At 55.1% G+C, this 24,969-nt stretch overlaps 6 protein-coding genes across 6 annotated transcripts; 3 read left to right on the forward strand and 3 right to left on the reverse strand.

Moving 5' to 3' along the window:
- Positions 1-3,996: 3,996 nt before the first annotated feature.
- On the forward strand, positions 3,997-6,342 carry BDZ83DRAFT_647894 (pre-mRNA splicing factor CLF1; the record flags this gene model as incomplete). Its single annotated transcript, XM_060510123.1, has 1 exon — positions 3,997-6,342. The coding sequence occupies one exon, from the start codon at positions 3,997-3,999 to the stop codon at positions 6,340-6,342; it is 2,346 nt and encodes a 781-aa protein (XP_060369293.1).
- Positions 6,343-7,825: 1,483 nt separating this feature from the next.
- Positions 7,826-10,101, reverse strand: BDZ83DRAFT_605817 (ubiquitin-conjugating enzyme E2-binding protein). The gene is made up of 2 exons (XM_060507348.1): positions 9,155-10,101; positions 7,826-8,638 (listed from the first exon to the last, which is right to left on the reverse strand). The coding sequence occupies exons 1-2, from the start codon at positions 9,845-9,847 to the stop codon at positions 7,913-7,915; spliced, it is 1,419 nt and encodes a 472-aa protein (XP_060369294.1). The 5' UTR covers positions 9,848-10,101; the 3' UTR covers positions 7,826-7,912.
- Positions 10,102-10,232: 131 nt separating this feature from the next.
- BDZ83DRAFT_748358 (uncharacterized protein) lies at positions 10,233-11,563 on the reverse strand (the record flags this gene model as incomplete). The annotated part of the gene is made up of 2 exons (XM_060513601.1): positions 10,233-11,261; positions 11,342-11,563. 2 exons carry the CDS (start codon positions 11,561-11,563, stop codon positions 10,233-10,235), a joined length of 1,251 nt encoding a protein of 416 aa, XP_060369295.1.
- An 862-nt stretch (positions 11,564-12,425) lies between these two features.
- Positions 12,426-12,883, forward strand: BDZ83DRAFT_748359 (LSM domain-containing protein; the record flags this gene model as incomplete). Its single annotated transcript, XM_060513602.1, has 3 exons — positions 12,426-12,453; positions 12,530-12,606; positions 12,689-12,883. The coding sequence occupies 3 exons, from the start codon at positions 12,426-12,428 to the stop codon at positions 12,881-12,883; spliced, it is 300 nt and encodes a 99-aa protein (XP_060369296.1).
- Positions 12,884-13,339: 456 nt separating this feature from the next.
- Positions 13,340-14,840, reverse strand: BDZ83DRAFT_568714 (inosine-uridine preferring nucleoside hydrolase; the record flags this gene model as incomplete). Its single annotated transcript, XM_060504112.1, has 4 exons — positions 13,340-14,331; positions 14,390-14,559; positions 14,624-14,726; positions 14,801-14,840. 4 exons carry the CDS (start codon positions 14,838-14,840, stop codon positions 13,340-13,342), a joined length of 1,305 nt encoding a protein of 434 aa, XP_060369297.1.
- Positions 14,841-17,188: 2,348 nt separating this feature from the next.
- On the forward strand, positions 17,189-18,427 carry BDZ83DRAFT_647897 (uncharacterized protein; the record flags this gene model as incomplete). The annotated part of the gene is made up of 1 exon (XM_060510124.1): positions 17,189-18,427. The coding sequence occupies one exon, from the start codon at positions 17,189-17,191 to the stop codon at positions 18,425-18,427; it is 1,239 nt and encodes a 412-aa protein (XP_060369298.1).
- Positions 18,428-24,969: the final 6,542 nt, after the last annotated feature.

The raw sequence follows: 24,969 nt of genomic DNA on the forward strand, positions 1-24,969 counted from the left end.
CTCGACGGTGGATCGCGGACCTACATACATCCATAGAACCTGGGTGTAAGGGATGAGGATAGTGCATTGAAGCGACTAAGAAGGATTCGAGCGAATCCGGCCAGTGTGCCGTCCTCGCCTTTCCTTTTTCTCTCAAATGCCTCGTGCCTTTCCGAACAGATACAGATACAAATTACAATAACGGCTTACCATGTGTACTAGAATGTGACCGATGCAGGTGGATGGGGTTCATTGGATGTGAGGACATGTACACGGGGATGGATATATCGAGAAATGTTCTTAAAAAGGACACAAGCACTCTACTTGAGAGCAGGCCCCCCCTCCCATGGCCCCATACCAGAATTGCCCCCTGGAGGACACAATTAGAGGCGTCAAGCCTCACCTCAGCACTGCAGTCTGCAGCTGTTAAGCTGAGAAGGCACACCGCAAGCAGGTGCTCATAGCCTCATGGTGCTGAGCGAGCGAGTGAGTGGTGGACATTTCATCACCTTAGTCGAGATGGAAAGGGTTGACATTTTGGTCCCCCAATGGATGGGCTGCGGTTGCATCGTCAGCTGGTGGGCACTTGACGGTTTTTGGCCATGATGGCTCAGGGGCACCGTCGGTTGCTGCAGGGGCTGACTTGCCTAGCGCGTTTCAGCCAGAATGCCATTGGACAGGCAGTACGTACTTTGCATCCGTCACCTGCAGCCGTTTCTCTGCACGTATCTTGTTGTACGTACTGTGTTGTACGTAGGTACGTACTCACCTTCTTCCACTTTACCTTGGCTTATCCTTCTGTCTCTCTCTTTCGCGGGCAATCTGGTAGAGTCTCTGAATATCTCACCAATCTCAACTCCATCCCGGGCATGACAGAGTCAAGAGATGCCAAGCTAGCCAGGACGGGGCATGGAAACGCCTACGTTTGTCCAGTGCAGGAACGGAAAAGACCAGAGGCCTGCCATCCAGGCCCTACCCTGACGAGCATTCACCTACCGCGGCTTGCTGGCCTCACCCCGGCCATCGGTAGTAGTGGGAATGGGAACTGAGGATTCCCTCTCCCACTCTCCTTGAAGGCGGCTTGGCGACCATGCCCGTTTGCTCACATTATCGCCCTCTTTTCGGTCTTGCACTGCGTTCTTCGACTCCCCCAATCTCGGTGGACTGTCCCACGAGGTGCAAAACGGCAAGACGCAACATGAACGTGGCTATCTAGACTCTGTTTTTCCAAGTTATTCTCTCGTCCTGGACGCCGGACCTGCTCGGATGCGGTGCGTGGTGCCACGCTAGACCTCAATTTGGACGACCCGGGTAGTCACCGCGTCAATCTCCCTCGTCCACGGGCCCCAAAAGATCCAACAGCGGACGACATGCCGTTTTTTATTGCTCCCAATTTGCGCTGCCGGTGCTCTCCCGTTGGCTTCCAAAGTTTTCCCCAGCTTTTCCGGCCCATCCATCCACCGGACGGCGGAATCCTCATTCAATTTGATGAAGGTGGTGCAGACAGAGACTGCTGTATGACGCCAGGCAGTCAGTCAGTTTTGTCCAAAATCTCGAACTCTCTGCCCACTGACAGTCTGCCACGGGCCTCTTTTTCAACTCCCTCTTTTCTTTCCTGCTGCTGGCCTCTTTCCCGGTGGCCCTCCACCCCCCGTTTGTTTAAAGGCCCCATCTCGCCGTGCCGTTGCAGGGCCGCAGGCGTCTCGATATTATTATTGAAGGCCGAGAACCGGGAGCAGGCGTCCACTTGGCGGCCCCTCGACCCATTTGGGGGCTCTCGGATCTGACAGTGCTTGTCGTCAATCGAATGGTCTATTGGAAGGAAAAAGATCTTGATTGGGCTCGTCTGGCATCATCAGGGCCCTCGACTCCTTCAAGGGATGGGCTGATGCCTCGTCTAGACAAGCAACGGGAGAACAGGTACATGGCATAAGAGATATCAATCTGAAGGAGCCAAGCCAACCAACGAAGCAGCGAACGGACCGCTGTCAGTCAGCCGTCGTCTGGTGTGATCTGTCCGTCACTGCCAGTGCCCGTCCGTCCTCCCTCCCACTCAATCCTTGGACGCAAAGTCATAGTCTATCGAACCCCGGACGGACCACGGACCACAAGCCCACGAGTGACGAGCAGCTTCGAAGTTTGAACATCCGGCACGAGGCCGAGGAAGAAGAAAACGAAGAGAGACAGATGACTGGCTAAGGGTAATTGACTGGCAGTTAGAAGTTGCAACGGCTGACCTTTCTCTCCTTGCTTTACACTCACCGACGCGCGCGCGGCGTGCCTCTCTACTTGCTTTTACACCTGCGCGACACAGGCTCGCATCGGCACACTCAGCAACGCGCATACTCGAGGCCCAGCACTAGTCACAGTTCAGGACTAGAGCGAGACTAGGCTGAACGAGGTCCGCCCGTTGTCAACGTAGTGATTGACTGCTGGCCGTTCAACCGTTTGGCTGCTACCGGTCCATGTGTCTCAAAGAGGACGAGACTTTCTGACTGAGAGTAGTAGAGTACCACCCGACTGGCGTCAAAGCCCCCCTTCCCACCCATGGCCACCCTCCTCCACCTGTGTCCAGGAACGATGAGATTGGGCTTGCTGATAGGCTTGTCACCCCAGCACCCCCTTTTCCCAATCTCGCGCTGGACCGTAAAAAAGGGCACTAGGATCCAGCCTCAAGGGTAGCTGCGTCGTCGGCCTGTACCTGGGCGGCACCGCAGTGTCTCACCACCTGTCCAGGTATTCTTGGCTCGTCCTCTACTTTGGCGCTGGTGCCCGTGGATGGCCAGGAACCCCCTGGTCTGTCCTCCATTTGGTGGTTCCAATACCGTCTGATTCGTCCGTCGTCAGTCCAAGCCATCCCGGGCCAGGGACCAGGACGTTCCTGGCAACCCCCGGTCACGATTCCCCGAATCCCTGCCTCGTGTTTCCTTCGCCTGCAACTTGGGCTGTACCTGGTCGACTCCTGCTGCGGGTTGCGGGTGCTGGTGCTGGTGCTGGTGCTGCTACTGCTGCTGGTGCTGCGCTCGACTGCTCTGAGAGAGAGAGTCGGACGAGGGTGAGCGAGGGTACCACTCTTTTCCATTCGCCTCTCTTCCTCTCTGGCTCTGCTGGTCTCTCCCTTGGTCTCCGTTTTCCTCTCCTCCTTCTCTCCTTCTGGTGCCGTGTGTGCATTTTTCGCTCTTTCGAGGTGGAATTGCTACTCATCGTCTGGAACGTTGAATCTCGCGAGATCGAAAGAACAGAAACAACACAGAGTCGCTCATTGCAATATCCTCTTCGATTCCTAGACGCGGCAATTTGCCCATCTTCTCCCTCTTCCACCGAAACTCCCGACCCGACCGACACGAGCTGCAGTAATAGCCCGAGAGCGATACGACATATCCACGACACACTCACACACACAAACGAATCCGACCAACGACTGCGAGCCACCCGCTTGGCCACACCCAAAACTTGCGACACCAAGGCCCTCAGGACTCGGGAGAACTAACAGCTTCTTGTTTCCCTTCTATCTCACCGTCCGACCTTTTTGTCCTGGCCTTCTTGTTTATCTGGAACTAGCCGTCTGTCGAGAAACACCAGAAACTTTGTTCTGCAGATCAAACTCCGAGACAAGGGAACCACTTCCCGTCCACCTCGACCTCAACGGCTCAGTCTCTTCCTCCCTTGGGATCTCCGCTCGATTTTCATCTTCGCCTTCCCGTCGCGCGAGCTAAGGAGCAGCCGACCGGACTCACTTCGACATTTCGACCGTTTGGAAGCCTCGAGGGCGCTGGCTGTTGCATTTGGATTATTGGACCATTGCTGAGTAGACCATCTGCCAGCAGTCATCTCACCGTCTGCGTCGGACCATCTTTTTTTTCATTGTGAGGAACTGCATCAACACCCAACGATTCTACAGGCATTTTAACGATATGCTGTAGACTACACGCATTCTACCCACTCAACCCCGAACCCAGTTTACCTCGACGACAACATCCACCATTCTCAAAAAATACATCACAGGGCACGATCACGATGAAGCTCCCCGAACCCAAAGTCGCTTTGGACAACATCTGTTCGGTCATTTACAACAACGTTCTTTACACATATTCCTCCGGTGCTTTCCAGTCACTTTCGCTCGAAGAAGGAGCCCAATGGAAGACCTTGGCGCAAGGCGAGGCAGTGACAGGCGCTGTCTGCGTTGGCTCCAACCCCACCGATGCTAGCAAGGCCGGCTTGTACATTGTAGGAGGCAAGGGCACGTCAACAGATTATCACGGACTTCAAAAGTTCACCTACGCGACAGGGAAATGGGAGTCCATCTCACCACAGGACCACGTCACGCAGGACCGTCTTCTCCACGGAGCAACATATCTCCCTGGAACTGACCAGATTATTATGTACGGTGGCAGTCAGGATGGTTACTCTGGCCCTTCCACGCAGACTTTTGTTGTCGGAGCATCCGCGCCTTACAGCACCCGAGCCTACGAATCGTCAGCACCGCCTGTCGTAAATCCCATTGTCCTCACATGGTCCGACACACAAGCGGTTGTCATTGGAGGCAGCACAACAAACAGCAAGGTTATGCTCTTCAACCCCGATACGAAATGGACCGACTCGGGTGCGACCCTCGGGGAACCCTTGCTGAAGGACACGACTGCGATCCGCGCAATTATCATGAACGGAGACGACGGAAGCAAGAGTTTGTACACGTTTGACCTTTCCGTTGCGCCAAACGTGGTCAAGCGCATGGTCCTGATCGACGCGGCGGGCGCGCCTGTGACCAACTCCCAGGCAGTATCGAAGGCGAAGGCGCGCAGTGTGGAGGGCGAGATTGAGAAGCGCGCATCTTTGACCCTGAGTGACTGGCCTGCTTACAACAGCACCCTGGCGCCTACGGGCACGCGATCCAACTACGCTCTCGCTCAGGGTTCTGATGGAACCGTCGTTTTTTCAGGAGGATCAGGTGCCGTCGACGATGTTCTCTGCATCTTCAACGCGCGCCAAAATAGCTGGGAAGATGCTGCCCAAAAGTTGAACGAGCAGGAGGTTCTCGCCACAAGCGAATCGACCAGCAGCACCACTGCGAGCTCAACCGCAACGAGTTCCAGCTCCAGATCTAGCACTTCGGCCAGCTCCATCTCTACCCTTCCTGCGTCCGCGTCAGCCTCTGCGTCCGCGTCTGCCGCCGCGACTCTCTCCGCCTCTGCATCTTCATCTGCCAGCACCGAGACGGCTGCTGCTGCTGGTGCCCCCGCCGCAGTCAGTGCCAACGCCATACTTGGCATTGTCCTTGGTACCATTACCGGTATCATGATCCTCCTCGGCCTGATCCTCTTCTGCATCCGAAAACGTCGTGGCAAGAACCAGCAAAACGTGGAGGGCGGTCAGGACCCGAGGGGCATGAGCCCCAGGGGTTTCCCCGATGAGAAGGCTGGACTTGGATACGGCAACGACGATTTCAACTCTGCTCCTCACTTCCGTGGTCATCAGCAACAAGACTCGGCCGGATCATTCTCCTCCATGGCGATTTTGATGGGCAAGGTCAACGGCAATGCACCCAAGTCTTCCGGTGTTGCTCGCAGTGGAAGCAAGCGTGATACATCCAACAGCTTCTTCAAGAGCACAATCGGCAAGCCCCTTCCCCAGATGAACGAGGCACCGGCTCTCGCACCCCCTTCCCGCGACGAAAAGGGTGTTTCGTTCGCCGCCGACGTGGTTGAGCCTCGCCCTACCCCGCGAGGAGCCCCCGTCGGTCGTGCTGGCGAGACGCGCAGAAGCTCTGGCTGGAACCGTTACTGGTCCGGCGGCAGCGCGCTCAACATCCTCGGATTCGGCAACTCTAAGCGTACAACCGTCGATTCCGAGACCTCTCACTACTCTAACACTCCCAAGAACCGCATCACGCAAGACTCCGCTACCGTCCCTCCTCTGCACCTCATCACCCAGGACTTGTCCACTGTTCCGCCTATTCAGCACGATGGCCGGCCAGAACTGAGCCGTGTCGTCTCTGGCAGCCCGACGGTGTCAAACTACTCGAACCAGATTCCCTTCCGCGATGGAGTCTCTGGCAAGATCGAATCCCCCCGAAGACCCACGTCGAACGCATCTTCGGGGTACTCGAGCGGCATCCCCGAGAGTGTTCGGGACACATGGGATCCTACCGGCCCCTCAAGGCCCTGGGGAGCGGACCGCGCTCCAAGCAGTGTTTATGCCGAGAGCCTTTACCCTACATCGCTAGCTCCAAGCCTCCCGCAACGGCAAACGCAGACCAGTGCTCCCAACGGTGTTAGCCAACAGCCGCCCCTCGCCCTGGCAGCCACCTCTTCAGACATGAGCTGGTTAAACCTTGGCGAGATCAACAAGCAAAATCGTCTCTAGGTTCAATCGACAAAATGCCTTGAAGCCATGGCGGTGATGAGACATTAATGGCCATTGTGCGACACCTGCGAGCTCCGCTCACATCCATGGCGCTTCACGACACTCAAAATCATGATCCGTCCTTTTTTATACCCAGGTCTTTTCCGGAGCATCGTTTTCGGCGGGGGCCTCTGCATTCCAGCATAGACGGCTTAGAGCACTCAAAAGTCCACTCGTTACATCCCTCACACTTATCACCAAATCTCTGTCGCTACACACTCACAAACACGCACACCCACATACTATCCCGCGCAAACTCACTCTCAATCCGTCTCACTATCCGACGCGCACACTATTTTCATTACTCCAAAACACCTCATACGACCGCAGACATGGCATGTCTCCCGGGCGGCGTAATTACCTTCATCCGCTCGTGAACATGGTTTTCCCTTATCTCACGCCGTCTTCCGTTCTCTCAATCTCTCTCCTTTTCCTTTTCCATTCTCAGCATCATCTCTTCTGTACATTCCTCTTTTTAGAGCGAGACCCGGGACAGGTCGTTCCCTTCGCAGTCAGTCATTTCCGTGATACCAATATCGCAGAGAACTCAAACACCAACAACACAACGCGCATGCCACGCTGTCTGGGTTGAATATGTAATTATCAATTTTTTGTTCACCATATCCAAAGGGGGTTAGGGGAGGCATTTCCAGGGTGTTGATGGGTTGTCAAACCAGGAGGGCAACTTGGTGAACTTTGGCAGTGGTGGTTGTCTCTTCTTTTTCTGTTCTCCAGCTGTCGCCATTTCACACCCTACAGAGGGAATTGATGGCTGATGAATGGGAAATGCAAAAGAGGAGAATAAGGAGCAATGGAAGGCGGCGGGTGGTGGCGGGGAGGAATGTTGTCAATATAACTTGTTTTCATCTTTTTTTTCTGATGAAAAAGATGAAAGGAAAAAATGGCGGCGCGGAGGATTTATTGTATTATTCACATTGCAACTTGTAGGCTGTTGCACCAATTCATGGCTCGCCAAGTTACGAACAATAATGTCCCCTTTTGCCTGTTTTGCGTCCTGATATGAGGGTGTGCTTCGTGTTGAGATATTGGCCGTCTCCCTCTACGTAAAGACGATACGCTGACTAAAGCAGACGGACGGTGGTAGTGGATGAATCATGCGGTTTGATTAAATCTTGGTTATTGAATGGCATAGATAGCATCAGGAACTCGGTGAGGCTTGTAATGCTGAACCTTGCACAGCCTCATTTGACAGGACTTATGATCATTGTACGGAGGGGTGGCTCGGTTAGAGCTACATTATTGTTACGCTATGTAAGAGAGTCTAGACTATGGAGGAGGGTAGGTTCGTGGTCAAAATCTCTCGAAAGGATGCGGTATCATTTGTGCCATCCATTCTTCGCAGCTTCAATTTCCACTTCTCTCTCTGGCTCCTTCTCTCGAGTACCTCGCTCCTCCCACGCTCCAATGGCCATATACTTTTTGTACCTCTGCTCTCGGCTCCGCTCCCCCCCCCCCCGATTCAACATCATCAACGAGCTTACCACCGTCCCAGCCGAGGCTGAATGGCTGACTAGCTTGCTAGCTCCCATTTGTCCATCAACCCGACATGCCACCCTTTAAACCCCCGCTCAACTGGCGGTAAAAGCTCACTACTCCGCTTCAACCCCTCTGCCGCGGCGACGATGGCCGGGAGAGGGAGGTTGACCTCTTGCACGTCGGACGTCATGGACTCGAGCATGTCGTCTGCTTCGTCTTGGGAGATTTCTTTGTATAGCAGTTTGATGGCTGCGCGTTTGTTGCGTTGGTAAGAGGCGGCAGGGGAGGAAGGGGAGGAAGAAGAGAAGGAAGATGATGCGTAGGTGATGTTACTGTTGAGGATCCAGAGGTGCAGGGCAGGCGGTACAGCCTCGCCGCCATCGCTGGAAGAAGAAACTAGGTTCTGGGTGGATTGGAAGGCGGGGACGACGACTGATTTGGAGGAGCCTGAGCGGGAGAGGGTCGCGATGAGGGTCGCGGCTAGGCAGTCTGTGCTGGAGGGCAGTGCTGCCGCCTCGGCTACGGCCGTGGGGCGTGATGTGATCGTCTGGCATGACACTTGCCATTTTAGTAGGACGACGGAGGAGATGGCTACGTTGAAGAAGCCGAGGTGGGAGGCGCAGGCGAAGCAGGCGATGTTGAGCATTCGCGGGGGTGGTGTGGGATCAGAAGCAGAGTCAGAGTCTCCTACTCCTCCTCCAGCTAGGACTTCTGAGCTGGAGGATGCTTGGGGTACGGCATCTGATGATGGGAGAGAAAACTGGAGTGGAGAGAAGAAGAGTAAGCAAGGAGAGAAGAGAGAAGACGAAGAAGAAGAGTATACGAAATGGATCGTGACGGTGTACGCGAAATGGAAAAAGTATTCGTTCAATGTCCCTCGCTGTTTATCCCGGGGTCTCCGAGGCTCTGGACAACCCCAGTGAAAGCGAGAGGGCCAACCGTCTTTTACAAACCCAAGTTCAATACCCAAAAACCATCTTACACACACGAAGGGGTGTAGAGGTTTCGGAGTCTTGCGCTTCGGAAAGCACTCCCCTGCGCTCGCGCAGGGGACGACGGCGTATGTTTTTTGGATGGTTCATATAGGGGCGGAGTATCGGTGACCAGATCACTGAGTTGGTAGCGTGTTGCTGCCGACATGGCCTCCTTCTTAATGCCCCCTGGCTTGAGGATACACGGTAACATGTATCGAAGAGACGAATCCCAACATAATGTGTTGAAGATGCGAGTGACAAAACAGAGATGAAGAAACAGAGAGGGAAAGAGAGCCGCTTACCTTGAGACCAACACAATCAGCCTCGCAAAACAGAAACGACGTCAAGTCCACCATGCCGACGCCAGGCTGCGCGGCAATGGACGAGTTGGCTCCGTACCCGCGCCTAGTCAGATGCTCATGGTCCTCCTTGCCGTGCCCCTTGCCCTCCCCATTCGCGCCGTGCTCATGCTCATCCTCATGATTCGTGCTAGGCTTATGACAGTGCCAAAAGTCCATCATCTCCGCCCAGTTCTCACTCGGTAAGTCCTTCCACTCCCTCGTTTTACCGCCGGGCACGACGACCGCGGCGCAGCGTCTGCACGCGACGACCGAGCCGGGAAGGAGGTCCCGCGCCGTCCAGGGGACGGGGTCATCTGCGGGGCTGGTGCTGCTGCGCGCCGCTGGGGAGTCTGCTAGCGGGAGACGCCATGATAGCGTTTGCGAGGCTGGTGCTGCTGCTGATGATGATGAGGCTGAAGGCGGTCGTGGGGGTAAGGGTAAGGCTGTGGGAGCTCCTGCCTGAGCGAGGACCCTTCCGGGCAGCGGGAATGAGGTTTCTGTGCCTGCGTGGTGGATGTGCAGCGTTGCGCCGTCCGGAGCGATGAGGGCTTTGGTTTGGCCTCCTGCTGGTGAGGGGAGGGTGACTGCGACGGAGAGCTGGCGGATATTTGTGAGGAGTTCTGCGTAGATGGTTGGTGTATCGTGAGACGACATCGTGGGCAGCGGGAGATGTGGTTGATTAAAGGAAATTTAGGGACGAGTTGGTCGGATGAGGTCAGATTTAAGATGTGCTGGAGTCGGAGTTGTCGCGCTAGAATTTTGGGCCCGCGACCCTACCTAGCGTGGAACCTGACCCAGCTGGTGCCCGTTCAGCGGTCTCTTGTGGTTGGAGACGGCCCCGTCCGTTTGAATTGGACGGCTCCCGCTATAGGTTGACTTTGTGACATATTACAGACCTGAGCTGCAGCTAAGTAGACTGTGTATCATCTGATTCCAGCATCGTGAACTAATATGGGTATATCATATATCTTCTCATCGTATATTACATAAAACACATCTCTATCCCTAACTCTTGGATCCTATCTACCTACAGAGTACCTCACGGGCGGCGTGATGACGCAGTTTGATACCGCTCATAGACCGGCGCTGGCTCATCCACCACATTGCCCGCGCGAGATTGACCACCCGTAGCCGCGCTCGCATCCGGTATTCCAATAGGCGGACCGGTCGCAACGCTTGGCTTTACCGGTGCACGCGTCGCGTTCGGATCGACCCTCGAGTAAACCGGCAACCAGATATCGCCATTCGCATCAGTCCTCCGGCATTCTCCGCTATTGCGGTTCATGCGAAAGGAACTTAGTTCTGATCTTCGTCTCTGACCACGCACGCGCATGAATACCTCGAGACGCCTCGTATAAGAATCATCTCTGTCGACTTCCGCTGGCACTTCCGCCTCCCTCGCTCTGCGTACGTCATTAGTCGGACCCATGTCTGACGGCTCCGACTCTAGCGGGTATCGGTCTGGCTTACGCAGTCGTTTGCCAATGGCCACTGCAACCGTATACATCGTTACCGCGAGGAAATGGCTTGCCGAGGCGATCCATGTGACGACGAGTGTCGAAGTACCGGCGCTGTGGTACTTGAAGACGCTCTCGTATTGGGCGAGGATGCCGTCCGCCTCAAGGGCCGCACGGGTTGTGTGGGCCGAGGCGTAGAGCAGGACCGCCCCCGCTACCGTAAACGACGCGGCCAGGAATTGATCACAGTTGGGTGCGCCCGGAACCGTGCCGACGAAGAAGTGCCAGGACCAGAGGCACGCTATTACCACCATGAAAATGATGTAGGCGATGAACGCCTTCTTGGACGAAGTGACTTTGGAGGCCGTCCTGAGGTCAATGTCTAGCGCTTCCAGAGCCGGGAAGGTGCCTCTGCTTGACGAATAGGACGAACCCACTCGTATTGCATAGGCGACGTCGTCCACAATGTCATCGAGGTCAAAGGGGGCGCCGGGAGTCCGGCGAACACATGCCTCTCGTCCTAAGTGCGAGTAGCAGTAGCTGCTGAGGTGCCAACTGAAGACAACCGTGGTCTCGTCGGCTGACCCTCGCCGGACGTATGCCGCTGACCACTGTCATTCATTGTCAGTACATGCATATGGAGACGGGCGGGGAAGAGATGGTTGTCCTCCCGACCCCGAGTCCGACTTACAGTAGCTAGATGAGCCTCTCTGTTATTGATACCTTTTGACGATCTCAAACCACCCGACTTTGTCCATGCGCCGACGCATAGAAAGACGACGAGCGTCACTGTTAGGGCATCAAAGACCAATGCGCACAGAAACAGTAAGCGCCGTACCGCTCTCTCTTGAGTCTGGTTGAGCGTGTACTTCTTGCTCTGGCTGGGCCTGTCATCTTGGGGAGATGCGTTCATATCGAGGGAACGCGGTGATGCTGCTATACATCCTGACCCGAGGGGGAAGAGAGTCGAATTGTTGCCTTAGCGAACAGTGAGATATATCTCTCGTCTGGAGACATGGTCGAAACGAAACCACCCGCTACACGGCGGTGAAGAGGCAATCGCGGTGTCTTTAAAAGCGCAAAAACGAATCTCAGCCCAGTGCCACACCCAATTGAGCAGGTGATGTCGCTGCCGGGGTTCGTCGCCCAGTGAGTATGGCAGGCCGAGTAGGTTCATGCGGCACAGCAGTCTAGTGAGCTTGATATTTCAACCTGGGATCTTGGCAGCCATCCCCTTTTGAGACCAGCAATCTCGGTACCATGGCGAAGGGCTTTGACTTGTGAGGGCTGAGTGTGGCGCTTGCCCGGCACTGGCGTCAACGGCATCTTGCTGAGCCATCATTGAATAGAAGAAGGCGACCTATCATAAGCTTCTAATTGTTGCGATGGCAAGGAAACAATTCGATCGCCCATGTTGGGCTAATTCGTAGCAGTGAGTTGTAATAGCTTTGATGCCAGCTGAGAGCTCTAGTGACATCTAACGGTTTATTGAAAGGAAAGGACAAACGATCGGGAGTGCACGGGCCAGACCTTGTCATGCTTACCTTGGCCCCAAGTGGCTTAGCTTGAGAGCTCCAAGATCCCTCCACTCAGAATTCCCGAATTTCACCAGCCAAACTTCTGGATTCAACACTGCGATATTACCACTGGCGACAGTTCCGAGTACCCTCTGATCAAACAAATCCAAGCAGCCGACGATCCAATTCTTCACGCGACTAAGTACCCAAGCTCCATACCAAATATTATACCTCTTCGACCTCAAGATCTCCGCAGTTATGGCAACCCTCGGAGGCTACCTCAACAGTGCGTCCTCCCCAAACTACCAGCCTCGAGTGCTGCTTCCCGGATGACATACTGACGGTCCTTCTCTCCCAACTAGAGAAAGTCCTCATCGTGACGTCGGATTCGCGAATCTTGGTGGGCACATTGGAAGCCGCGGACCAGTCCACGAACCTTGTAATGCGCCTTCCCCTGCCCCCTTCACAACTCTCTCTCGTCTTCTGGAGCGCGCCTAAGTAACACACATCTTGCGCCCTAGGTCCTCAGCAGTGCCCAAGAGCGAGTCATCCAAACCCCCGAGAGCAGCGAACCCTCTGTCGAAGTGCCCCTCGGCCTCTATCTCGTCCGAGGCGACAATGTCTGCACGATCGGCCTGGTAGACGAGGCACTAGACGAGAGCATTGACTGGACCCAAGTCAAGGGTTCTGCTATTGGAGGAACCAAGCACGTATGAAGCATGCGCATACACAAGAGAGAAAAGAAAAAAGAAGCAAAGATGGCTCTTCGAGGATGAAAGTGACATACTGAGTCACGGGATGTTTAATTACGAGCGGGATACCCGAGAGTTGGGAAGGACATGAAATTGCACTGCTGCCATTGGGACTGGCAGGCAGACAGGCGTGCGCGCATTTCATGCACACTTGCACATGCGCATGCACCCACACACCTACACACACACACACAGAACAACGGCGTTTGCACATATTTGGGGGTTGCTATAGAATGACATTGGGTTTTCCTACGGGGTATGCGCCTGCCTTTCTTCTTCTATCCAGATCTTTCCTCCATGCTGTTACAGTCTCAAAACCACGTTTGTGCTGACACGAGACATCAACAACAAAAGAGCCCCCACGCTCACACACATATAGAGGTGGGTGGCTGAAAATATACGTCCTTTGTCTCCCCATCTTTATCCGAAAATTCTCTTCATCAAGTCAGGGGCAAACAATTCTTCGCCGGGGGACTCAACCATCCTGTTGACCCTGTTGCCCCTGCTGGTGCTGAGCCAGCCGCCGGTATCACCGGGGACCTCAGCCAGGGTCAAGACGTCGACGGCATCGCCCGTCTCGCTGGCCTCGAGGGCGGCCTCGTTGTACTTGACGCGGAGCCTGCGGTCGATGACGTGCATACCGCGCGTCCACTGGCCCGTGGTCTCGATGCGGATGTCCTCCGGCTCAGCGGTGGCCTTCCACTTGGGATCGGACTGCGTCAATAGGTACCAGACGGTCAAGGGGTCGTGCAGGGAGAGGCCGGGCTCCTGTCCGTCGCCCTCCAGCTCTATGATCTTGTCGAAGCACTTTGACATGAAATGGTTGACCCACTGGCCGAGGGGGCTCCCGGACGCCACGATGGGCTTGATGGTCTCGGTGAAGTAGTTCTGGCGGAGCAGGTGCGGGGTCGTGATGTCGAGGGGGAACAGCGTCAGCTTGAGCTTCTTGGACAGCCTAGCTGGGTAAGGGGGCAAGGAAGACTTCTTGTCCGAGATGGGCGGCATGGTGGAGCGCGGGGTCGGGGACGTCAGGGCGAAGACGCGCGCGGCGGCAACGGCGTCGGCGACGGTGTTGAACTCGCCGTGGGGGGTGATGTTTCCCTCGACGTGGACGGCGCCGCCCATGACGCAGAGCTCCTTGACGCGGAGGAAGGTTTCCGGGTCCTCGGCGGCGGCAAGGGCCACGTTGGTCATGGGGCCGACGACACAGATGGAGATGGTGTTGGGCTCGTTCTCCTTGAGGATGCGCAGGATCTCCTTGTGGGCAACCTGCTTGGCCGGGGTGAAGTACTGGTTAAAGGGCGAGGGGTCGTGGTCTACGTTCTTCTCGGTATGGAAGAGGGACTGCCAGCGGTCGTCCGGGGAGAGGTGGGGGTGCTTCTCGTGGACGCCGTGAAGGCCGTCGAGTCCGTCTATAGGCGAGTCAGGAGATGGACACCTGGGGAGGATTTACCGAGGTATGTGTCTTACGGAAGTAGTCAGCGGCCAGCTCGTCGTCTTCCAGAGCGTGCTCGGCACCGACTGCCACGATGGGCTTGTAGGCCTTGAGGGACTCGAAGCCCTCGGGCTTTCCGTTCTCCTTGCGCCACGCAATCTCCTTTTCCAAAACGTGGAAGAGGGCAACGACGTTCTTCAGGCAGCTTTATCATCATCAAAGGGTTAGACCAAGACATTCAAAGTCTCCTTGCGCGGCTTTAAACTCACCTTTGCAGAGGCACGTTTCCGTAGGTGACTGAAATCATCATGACCTCAAGCTCCTCAGGAGAGGCCGACAGGGCCAGGAGCATAGCCATGACATCGTCGATGCCTGGGAGAGATGTATGAGCTTACTTGCACATCATGATACCCTTTTGGGGGAGGTTTTGCTCATTCATATCTTACCTGGGTCGGAGTCGATAATAACGCGGTTCTTGGGAGCCATGGCTGCGGGTTTTGATTTACGAGAAGCTTCTTAGAGACGGAGTGAAAAGTGTTCAATGAAGACGAGAATGATTTCGTCTCAATATACACAGTTGGTTCAATCACTTTGGAAAGCTGGGAAAACATTAATGATGTAGGAATCTTGATGGGAGTGGGGGGGAAGCGGACATCTGCGGGCACGTGAGCTAAGCTTGAACGGAGGTGTCCGGTCTCCGCCTGTCTCCGGTGTAGATACCTTACAATGAGCAACCCAGCGCCCCGGGAAGATGTGATGTGCCTTGGACGGTGTGACTCCGTGTTCCTGCCTTCTCGCCGGGTCTTTTTTGTGTCAATAGCAAGGGCGTCGGTGTCGCATTGAGAAATTGGCGCCGTTGGGCGGGCGGCCGAACCCCTCATCATAGGAAGCATCAGATGGCCGTTGAGGGGACCATGGTATGTATGGTGGGGTTGTGGTTGCGGTGCGAATAATGGAGAGAGAAGGAACGCGCTAAGCCGTTTTGAGCCACCGAGATCCAGTTGTTGTCGATAAGCTTGAGGCAGGTCACTGCGGGAAACCTAGGGAAAAAGGGACTTTGGGGCACTTTGGGGGCAATGGACACCTCAGGTAGGGTAGGCGGGTAAACTGCCCCAGCTCTTATCGGGAAAGCCAAGGGACAGGAATCTGACATGCGGCAAGTTGCAACTCTGGACCTTGCAAAGATTGGATGAGACGTGGAAAAGGAATGGCCTCGGGAAGTTTACTTGGGTGAGGGTACCTTACTCACGTGAACTTAAGGAAAGCTGTCTACAAAAACCCTATTTTTAATTCTAAGCTTTTTCCTTTCGGTTTAACAGGCCCGCGGAAAATCAAGGTAACCTCCGAGTCCGACAAGTCTCCAATGACATTGTTTGGCAGTTGTCAATTGACTTGATGCCCTGACAGCAAGCACTGTGACCTCAATATCATTCCGCCCAATCACGGAGAGTTCTTATGGGGGGAAGTCATCACAGTCACGTGTAAGTGACACCTTCCGGGCTGGTGATTGCTCTGTTGCCTTCCATCAGTTGTTGCCTCTCAATCACGTGACCTGATCCCCACTCTCCATGTTCGCCCGAGTCCGTGCTGGCAGCCGAGCCCCAAAAGAAAAGGCGGGTCCATGTCCCTCAACCCCGTGGAAACGCGAAGCTGTCACTTTGGAGATCCAGGAAATTGCCTAACAGCGCCCTGGAGATAACCTCATCTACCTCCATTACCTACCCTTACCTCACCACCTCACCTACCTCCCTTGCTCAACTCGAGGAGAGCAACACCAGATCGCTGAGAAGAGCAATCATACAGCAAGCAAGTAAGTGCAGTTCTTGTCTCAATTGTTATTTTCCCATGTCGCATCTCTCGTCACACACTCCCTCGTCTCGCTTTTTATCTTGCTGCTTCATCTGAGCTCGGCCAGCCAGAAACACATCATCCCTGGGGACCTGCGGCAAAAGAGGACACCAGTCCTCATACTCCATACGCAATTCCCACTCCTGGAGACTCGGTCCCGACGCAGGTCAGGGTTTGGTGCAGCACCTTACAGATTGGATACCTGGAGCACCTAGCAACGCCGAGCAGCCGCAGCGGTAGCAGCAGTTACCCGTGGGACCTTTCCAGCGGTTCAACCTATCCCGTAGGTCGGCTTTTGCATCCGTGGCATGAACCCTGGGCGCTTGCCTCAGCCAAAAAACCCCATTTGCTACTGGCTCTAGCCTCTACCTACCTTGGACCTGCACCGGACCACTGGCGGCACCACAGGCACAGTTGCTGAGAAGCCACCTGGTAACTTTTTTTTTTCGGCCTGTCTCTCCTTGCCAAGCTACCTGCATCTGAACACGACATCCAAGCCGTCTTTCAACCGCGTGGTCGAAACGCCTCCTCAATCGCCCTTCTTCCCTTTTACCCAATTCTTGTTGTTTCTCCCCTTCAACAAACCCACAACCCCCGGAGCATCAACGCTCTCACCCTACCTTTCATCCTCAAGCAACCCATCCATTGTTGCGCCCACATCTCCCTTGCGCACCTTCCACCTGTATGTCCCCCGATCGGCGCTTGCCCCAGACATCTCGGATCATCTGCTCCCGTGTGCAGAGCTCAGCACAAATTGGACTCCATTGCTAACTTGTCCATTATCCAGTCATCCGCATCTCTCTCCACAACTTCTCCATCAGTGAGGCATCGAAGATATACCGTGACCCTCAACGGCACCCTGAGCTTACGGCCCTTGATCCGACAAACCGTGGTCTTTGCTGTCTTCAACTGCACCACGTTGCATAATCTATCATACCCCTTAATACCTATCTGGTAGCGTTTTTGCGCCATCCACAATCGCAACAATGACGGTCTCCGACTTCCTCAACACCCAAACCGTAGGCGGCTACCTTGTCTGCTTCCTCGTCGCTGGTGGCTTGATCTACAACTACTCCGGCAAGAAGAAGCCTGCGCAGATTGCCAAGACTGCCAAGGCATATGTTGAGCCCAAGAAGGACACCAACGCAAAGAAGCAGCGAAAGGCCGCCTTTGCTTCACAAAAGCCCGAGGAGAAGGCTTCTACGAGCGCAGTTGATCCTTCTAGCACATGGCTGAGCAATGACCCTAAGGAGGAAGTTGATAATGCCGATTTCGCCAAGAGGATGGCTAGTGTCAAGGAGGGCAAGAAGTTTGATGGCAAATCTGCTGCTGACGCCAAGAAGAAGAAGACCAAGTCCGTCAAGCAATCGCATGCTGCTGAGAAGAAGCCTGTCGAGGTCACTGAGGAGGAGGAGCCCACCGCTCCCTCTGCCCCCGCCGTCGAGGCTGTTGAGGAAGAGGAGGAGAGCTCCCCTGCCGCGTCCCCCGAGGTTACCCCTGCCGACCCTAGCGGCGTCAACGATATGCTCGAGCCCACCTCATCCGGTCCCTCTGTCCTCCGCCTGACCGGCACCGATAAGGAGAAGCCCAAGGCCAAGAAGCAGAAGGCCCCCGAGCAGGCTGAGACCAAGAAGCAGCGCCAGAACCGCCAAAAGGTGGAGGCCAAGAGAGCCGCCCGCGAGGAGGAGGAGAAGGAGCGCAAGGTTAAGCTCGAGAAGCAGCGCCGCACCGCCCGCGAGGCCGCCGGCATCCCCGCCAAGGACGGCTCCCAGTTCATGGCCAGCGTCAACGGCAACAAGTCCGCTTGGACCGCCGGCTCCCCTAACGGTGCTTCTGCTACCAACGGCACCTCCGCTGCTGTTCAGCCTCTCGACACCTTCGATGCTCCGGCCCAGAACGGCACCTCTGCCGCCGCTCCTGCCCAGACCAACAACTGGATCTCTTCCCTTCCCTCTGAGGAGGAGCAGATCCAGCGCCTCAAGGAGGAGGACGAGTGGAACACTGTTCCGGCCAAGTCCAAGAAGTCCAAGAAGGAGAACCGCTCCCCTTCCCCCGAGGCTGCCAAGCCCGCCGCCGCCGCCGCCGCCGCCGCTCCTGCTCCGGCTCGTCCCATCGCCCAGGCCGTCCAGAAGCCTGCCTCCAACGGCAAGGCTGCGAAGCCCGTCACGTCCAACTTTGGATCCTTCTCCGCCCTCAGCACTGAGGAGGAGGAGTGGGATGTCTAAGCTGTCACTACACCTACGATTGTCACTCTCCAGGATATTCCGCTCTCCCCAGATGCACACTTCTCAACTTCACACCCTCGCCCTTGCGCCGTCTGGATGCCACTTGTTATTCTAACTGTACAATACTTCTTCCTGGAGTGCGGCACACCTCAAAAAACTCTCTCACACATGCAACCCTTTTGACGCCATGAAGAAGACGCCAGCATTGGTTCGATCACGCTTCCGCGAGACGGCGGCCTCATCGAGTAAAGGCGACATGGCTTTGCTATCGCATACACGCAAGCAAAAACGATCTCGGCCACGGCATGAGATCTTGGAGTTGGGGGATTACATTGGCCAGCGGGCTGAGTGATTTGTACATGCTTTCTTTTTTTTTTTCTCTTCCTTTTCGGCCTCGAGACCAGCCAGCTATTGATGGAGGGGGGAAACGAAGGAGAGAGTGACGCAAGATCACGATGTATACGAGGAAGTTGAAAAAAAGAGAGAGAATGGGTCTCGAGCGGGAAGAGGAACAACAAGATATGAAACCTTTCCTTTAGGGCAGATTGGTTGGATCACATGGGAAATGGCCACTCCTTCAGTCGTTGTGCGCTTCTTCAGCACAGGTTCCCGCCAGATAAATTTTCAATGAGTCTTCTTTCCCACCAGTAAGAACCACGAGCAGTGAAATGTTATCGTCGTCTCTCAGCAGTTTTGACTTGTTTGTGACTTGTTGTCATGTTACCGGGATGGTGCCGGATCAAGTGATGACATGGTAATGTGCATCACGTTATTTCTCCACGTTTTTTTATGTTTTGCAGTGCACATGCTGGCGCCCCCCACACACCTCGATATTTCGTCACGATCTCTGCCCACTGAGAGGAGCCTTGTGCGTTGTAGTCGATCGAAGCTAGGAGGCGATCGTGGCCAGGAGGGTGATCGTGGCCGGGGGTAGGCATGTGAGAAGGGTTGGGATCGGGCTTCCCATATGTCCACATGGCACGTCCCCGCCATCCTACACGTACACTCGCAGTAGGACACATCCTCTCGGAGTGTTGGCGGAGGGACGAGAGAGTGGGAGGGTGCTTTGTTATTGGCTTTTCGTCGGAGTGAGTGTAGAGGAGCAGATGGAGGGAGAGAGGCAGTTGGGAGAGGTGATTGTTCTGGACTAGGATCGCGTTGTCATGTCGTGTAGACCTGGATTTGCCTTGCGTTGACCGCTATACGAAGTAGTGGTGGGGGGCAGAGAGGAAGACGAAGAGGAAGACGAAGAGGAGGTGGAGGAGGAGGAGGAGGAGGAGGAGGAGGGGTACGCACGATGTACGTTTAGCCCGCGATCCAAGTCCCTAGACATGCATTGCGTGAGCAGGTAGATACCTAAGCTGCTGGCAAGTGAGATGTTTGCTCAGGTCCGCAGCTCCCGGATGTGTGGTCAGTTGGTTAGTTTGAAGCGCGCGATGTTGTTCCCAAGGCGGTGGGAAAGGGTAAATCGCGGGCATCACGGGTCGACGGATAGACTACCTAGGAGCTTTCTTAGGACTTTAGGCTACTACTACCGGGTAGTGCAGTGTGGTTGAGACCTATACTATACGCTCGTGGGGGGGGGGGGGATGTGACTTGCTCTGGAGGACAAGACGACACGCAGAAAAAGGTGAGACATGCAGTTTTCACATGTTTTGTTCATGGCAAAAAGTCTGGAAGACGGGAAGAGAGGTTTGTTGAATCTCATCAAGACGGCGAGAACCGGAGCAATGAAGCGATGGGGTGAACGGACGGAGCTGCTCGTGTCCCTTATGGCCTTGTGTTCGAGTCTGTTGTGGACAAAGATCGAGTCTGGAAAGTTGGATCAAGGTGTATGTGAAGAATTAAGGGCGTGGGATTGTGTGGTTATTGACCTTCGGCCCAGTTGACGTTTACGACTTGTGAGGCGTGATCCGTGTGGCTTACGATGGCCCGTTTTGCTGGCTGTCTGCGTTTTTCTGTCCTGGTGTGTTGCGGACCACAGGTTCATGTGAGTTGCGCCGAGGCGCACTGAGTTGATCTTTCTAGGACTTCTCTAACGGAACTTCTCCTTCGGTGGATGTGATGGTAGAAAGCCATTTCTTCCGACCCGAGCTCGGTGCGTGCCGCATACAATCCAGACGAGGAAATATCGGGTGGTATTATTGCGGTGTTAGGATCGAACCGAACCTCTTCACACCCTCTTGAACAAGATCCGATAACCCAATGGAGTTTATTAGAAAGCCTTTTTCTACGAGGAAAGAAAGTTACTCACGTTTATGCAGGTGGGTGTCTTCTCGTCTTGGTTGCTAGCTACTTATGGGTAGCCCTTTGGAGGACCGCCTCGAAAGGTTGATTTGACTTTTTCGAAGAGATGGTTGTCGTTCCTCCATGATCGTTCCCGACGTCGGTGAAGCGGCATGGGAACGGATCCATGCCCGGTTGCCCATTGTGGAGGGGAGCACGGTAAACATTTACCTGGTGGTTTTGCAGCATTGACAGTGGCAGTTCATCCGCGGGAATATCTACATCTCTAACGGGATCTACTCCCTGCGGCCACGCTTGCGCATCCCGCAGGCGATCGAAACAGTGGAGATTGCCCTATATCCTATAAAAGGACTCGGGTGTATCATACCGTAGCATTGTGGCGGACGGACGGTCGATCAGAAAGAAGCTACCTAGCGTTCGTTGCGCGTTTGCGTACGCATTGAAAGCAAATCAAGGGTCCAGCTGCCGTGCAACTCGTTACACCCAGAGAAACCGATTACGCGAGGCGAGTGTCCGCAGTGGTAGGAGCTGGAGGGCCTGAGTCGAGTGAGGTGGAACGGGGGAGGGGGACAACGGAGCATGATTATCGATAGGCGCAGTTGTTCGATAATATCCCTCCCAGCAAGGGACCCTCGACGAAATGCAATGGTTGTGACCACCGACACTGCTGGGTAGTTTAGGTGGTAACCAGGTGATTAGCTTAGGCTAGAGAGCGAGGCAGACATGAAGTAATCATTCATTGGCGGCCCACCAGACCTGTCAGTCAGATCAAAACTAGGTTATCAGTAATGCCCAACACCCCAAAGGAAGCCGGCCAAAGCTTGAGTTGTAAATGGCATTGAGAGTCGAGGAATTTATCGGACCATTGGCATGACCCATGGATCAGGGAGTGCTGCAGGCGGTGCCGGCGGCGGCGACGGCGCGCGCGCAAGGAAAGGAGGTGAGAGCCGTCGAGGTAAAACCTCACCTAGCGCGCGAAACACTGAGGCGTTTTGTGGTGTAGCCTACCTCGCCATGGTGCAGCGAGTGAGACAAGACTTGACAGAAAGATACAGAAGGCAGCGTGCGCAGGCAAACGTGCGCTAGGGACGCCGACTTCCCTACTCCCCTCGGAGGCTTAGCAGAGAGGGTTTAGACCGCCGCCCGTGGCCGTACGCCATGGCCAAGTTGAGAACAACCAGTGGTCATTGCGGATTGGTCGTGGGAGGGGGGCTTGAGACATCAACGGTGCTGGCTGGACGAGGTGCCAGTTTAGGGGATGCGGCGTCCGCGGCGTCGTTCGGCGGCGGAGGCCGTCTTGTCGGACTTTTCTGGCGGAAATGGGAGAACAAGATTGAACAATTTCGTTTTACGGGTTGTCGTGCTGTGGCAGTCCGGTTGGTGGTTCGGGTTCCGGGTTGCTAAGCTGAGCAGAAAAGTGAAATTAAGGCAGGGCACTTCGACGCTTCCGGGTCAATTGTCCATGACTAAGTTGAAGTCGGTAGTAGATGATGACATAGGGATCATGAACTGATTGTTCGCGCGATGGGCGCCATGGAGAAGAAATCCCTCTCTGGGAACCAATCCATTATGACCAAAGGCGCGACGCGGCGCAGATTGGCCGAGTTGCAGATTCATGGAGCTCCGTCCCGCTTCCGGGCCCCCGTAGCACGGCGTAGGGTCGGGCTGGCAAGACTCGCGCGGCATTGGGCAATTGGATTGCTGGAGGAGGGTTGCGGTAAATCGGTCCATAGTCGTGGTGTGTGGTGCATGTGCAGGTGCATGGTATTCAAGTTCGAACACTGGTCAATCTGGTTCCCCGAGCCTAGCACTCTCCCATTCCTTGAGGGGTCGGGCTGTCGTGGAGAGGGAGGGGAGGTTGACAGGGTCCATAGATGATAGTGGCATACAAGTAGAGGAAGCCAGAGATCCGACCTAGGTACCAGGTACATCGGCTCTCCCACTTCAGGTAGCGTAATGCGTAAAACAAGTGAAAGTCTTGGCCGATTGAGATCTTCCGCCCTTTCTCTGCGCCGCCCCGGTTTGAACGGACCTCTGCTGGTTGTTTGCAGTGCTCGTAGAGGACGATTTATCAAGAGGAATGATGAACAAGCCAGTTGCAGACGTTGAAGGCGCGACAAGACGGATTATCGGCCAAGACGGGATTGGCAGGCTTGAGGTGGTGCGTTGCGTTGGCAAGTCTACCTCGGTCCATGCGCGCGTCTTGGACAGAGACAGTCTGACAGACAGACAGACAGACTCAGGATTCGAGGATTCGGGCGAGAGAGGCGGTGGGAAACAGAGCACGTTGGACGAGGAATCGTTGCGGTGCGATGCAATGCGCTCGCTCCGTGGGGCAGCGGCACCTTTGTCTATCCGACTTCCAAGGTTGTCCGTCTTGACCTTTGACTTGGCTAGTCCTCCAAGACTCCAGTGACGCGAGGTCGGGTAACCATGCGCAGCAAACAGGCGCACTCGATTCGCATTCTGATTCGACTTGCATCGTGTGGGACAGCGGGCGGCGGATGAACCAAACAGCGCACAGCAGCCAGACGCAGGCACGAGGCACAGAGCTGCCCCAGATTGGCGTTTCCTGGGTACTTGGCGTTTCCGGAGGGGGAAGGTATAGGACCTTGTTCTCGTTCTGGTCTGTTCAATTGCAGCCTTTGCAGGACGAGACGCAGCTTAGAGCTGTGTAACTGTAGTGTGTACGTGTACACGCAGACGGTTCGCAGTGTTGTGAGTGCTGTGGAATGGAGGCGCATTTAGATGCATGGAGACGACGACGACGACAACGACGGGTCCGCCCAGGCGCCTCAGACAGGTCCAACTTCGCACCATTGATTGCAATGATTGGCATGCCCAACTCAGATTGTGCCATATCTGGTAGGCTGGGCTGCGTGCGTGCTCGATCCATAGTCGGGGGTGTCACGGTGTCCAGGACCCGTCCGCTTAAGCCGTGGAGGGGAGCGCAATCTCTCGCGATCATCTGGCGTAAAGTGGACGCTCGTAAAGTGTCTGATGAAGATGCGCTCTGCAATCAAGCCAACGACTCAGGCGTTGGAATGAAATAGCTGATACAATTTCCAATGCATTTCCAATGTCCCAGATAGCAGGGAGAAGGGTAGGTGGCAGATAGGACGGTAGAGTTTAAGGGATCCGAACTGTTGGATCCGATCAATTTGGATATCGGGATGGACTCAAAAGAGGAAGAAGGGGAGAAGAGGAAGAGGAAGAATACCTAGGGAAGAGAAGGACAGAGGGACACCTAGACAGAGGAGGGTGTATGAGGTAGAGGTACATGTACCAGGTACGGAGTACACAGTACTTGTCTTCGCTTCGTGGCTTCCTCTTCCTCTCCCCTTACCCTTCCTTCCCAGGCCCCCATGTCCCCCGTGTCCCTCTCTCAAATCGCTCCCCCCGGTTGCCGTCGAGAAACCCACAATTCCCCCCTAGTCCACGCCTCTAAACTAGTACACTGTACCTTGGGCTCTCGGTCTCCATGCGACTGGTACCTCCACCCACTCCCCCCTTCATTGATTGCCCGATGGGAAAGAAGGAGGGAGAGGGAGGCCGAGGAGGAGGAGGGGACCTGCCCGCCTGTACTACGTAGAAAGGAGAACTGGGCGGGCGAGTGTGAAGGTAGGCTCAAAGGTACTTACCTAGGTACTCCGTACCGTACCGTACCTACTTACCTTGCGCCTCCCTTTTTCGAAACGTCGTCTCTAAGCACCTCACTTCAACTCCATTTCGCCTTCAATTCACCCGTCCGTTTTTCCCTCACTTCTTTCTGCTCCCTTTCCTGTCTTTTTTCCCCCTCCCCCTCTTCTCCCTCTTGTGCGTTCAGTGTATCCGTGTCTCAATTCCTCATCCTAAACCCGCTCGATACCGCCAATCGAATCCATCGTCATCCTTCCATGTGGTAGCGCAATAGCAAGAGACAGAGAGACAACCAGCACCCTATACACTCTCGAGAGTAACATACCGCCATAGGCCAACGTCTATTCGCTCACGCGACGCAAGCCTCCGAGGCACCCTCATCTTCAACCACAATCATCTGGTCCTCCCTACTTTCTAAACCGTTCCGTCCGAGCCCGCCCGTCCATCCATCTTCATCCGCCACTCCGACCGCCGTCGTGCGCTACGGTCCTATTATCTCACTCCAAGGACCAAGGTGCTCTACGGCCTCTGCCTCACTCGCCCACTGAGGTGCATTGCAAGTTTCTTTTTTAGTTCCTGCCAGCTGGATTGGACTGCAGACTGCACCGGTTGCTGTCACGCCTGCGCCTGTGCTTCTTCCTCTTACACGCACCCCC

Source organism: Colletotrichum acutatum (assembly GCF_030867785.1).
Source record: "Colletotrichum acutatum strain CBS 112980 chromosome Unknown BDZ83scaffold_12, whole genome shotgun sequence".
Classification (NCBI taxonomy): domain Eukaryota; kingdom Fungi; phylum Ascomycota; class Sordariomycetes; order Glomerellales; family Glomerellaceae; genus Colletotrichum; species Colletotrichum acutatum.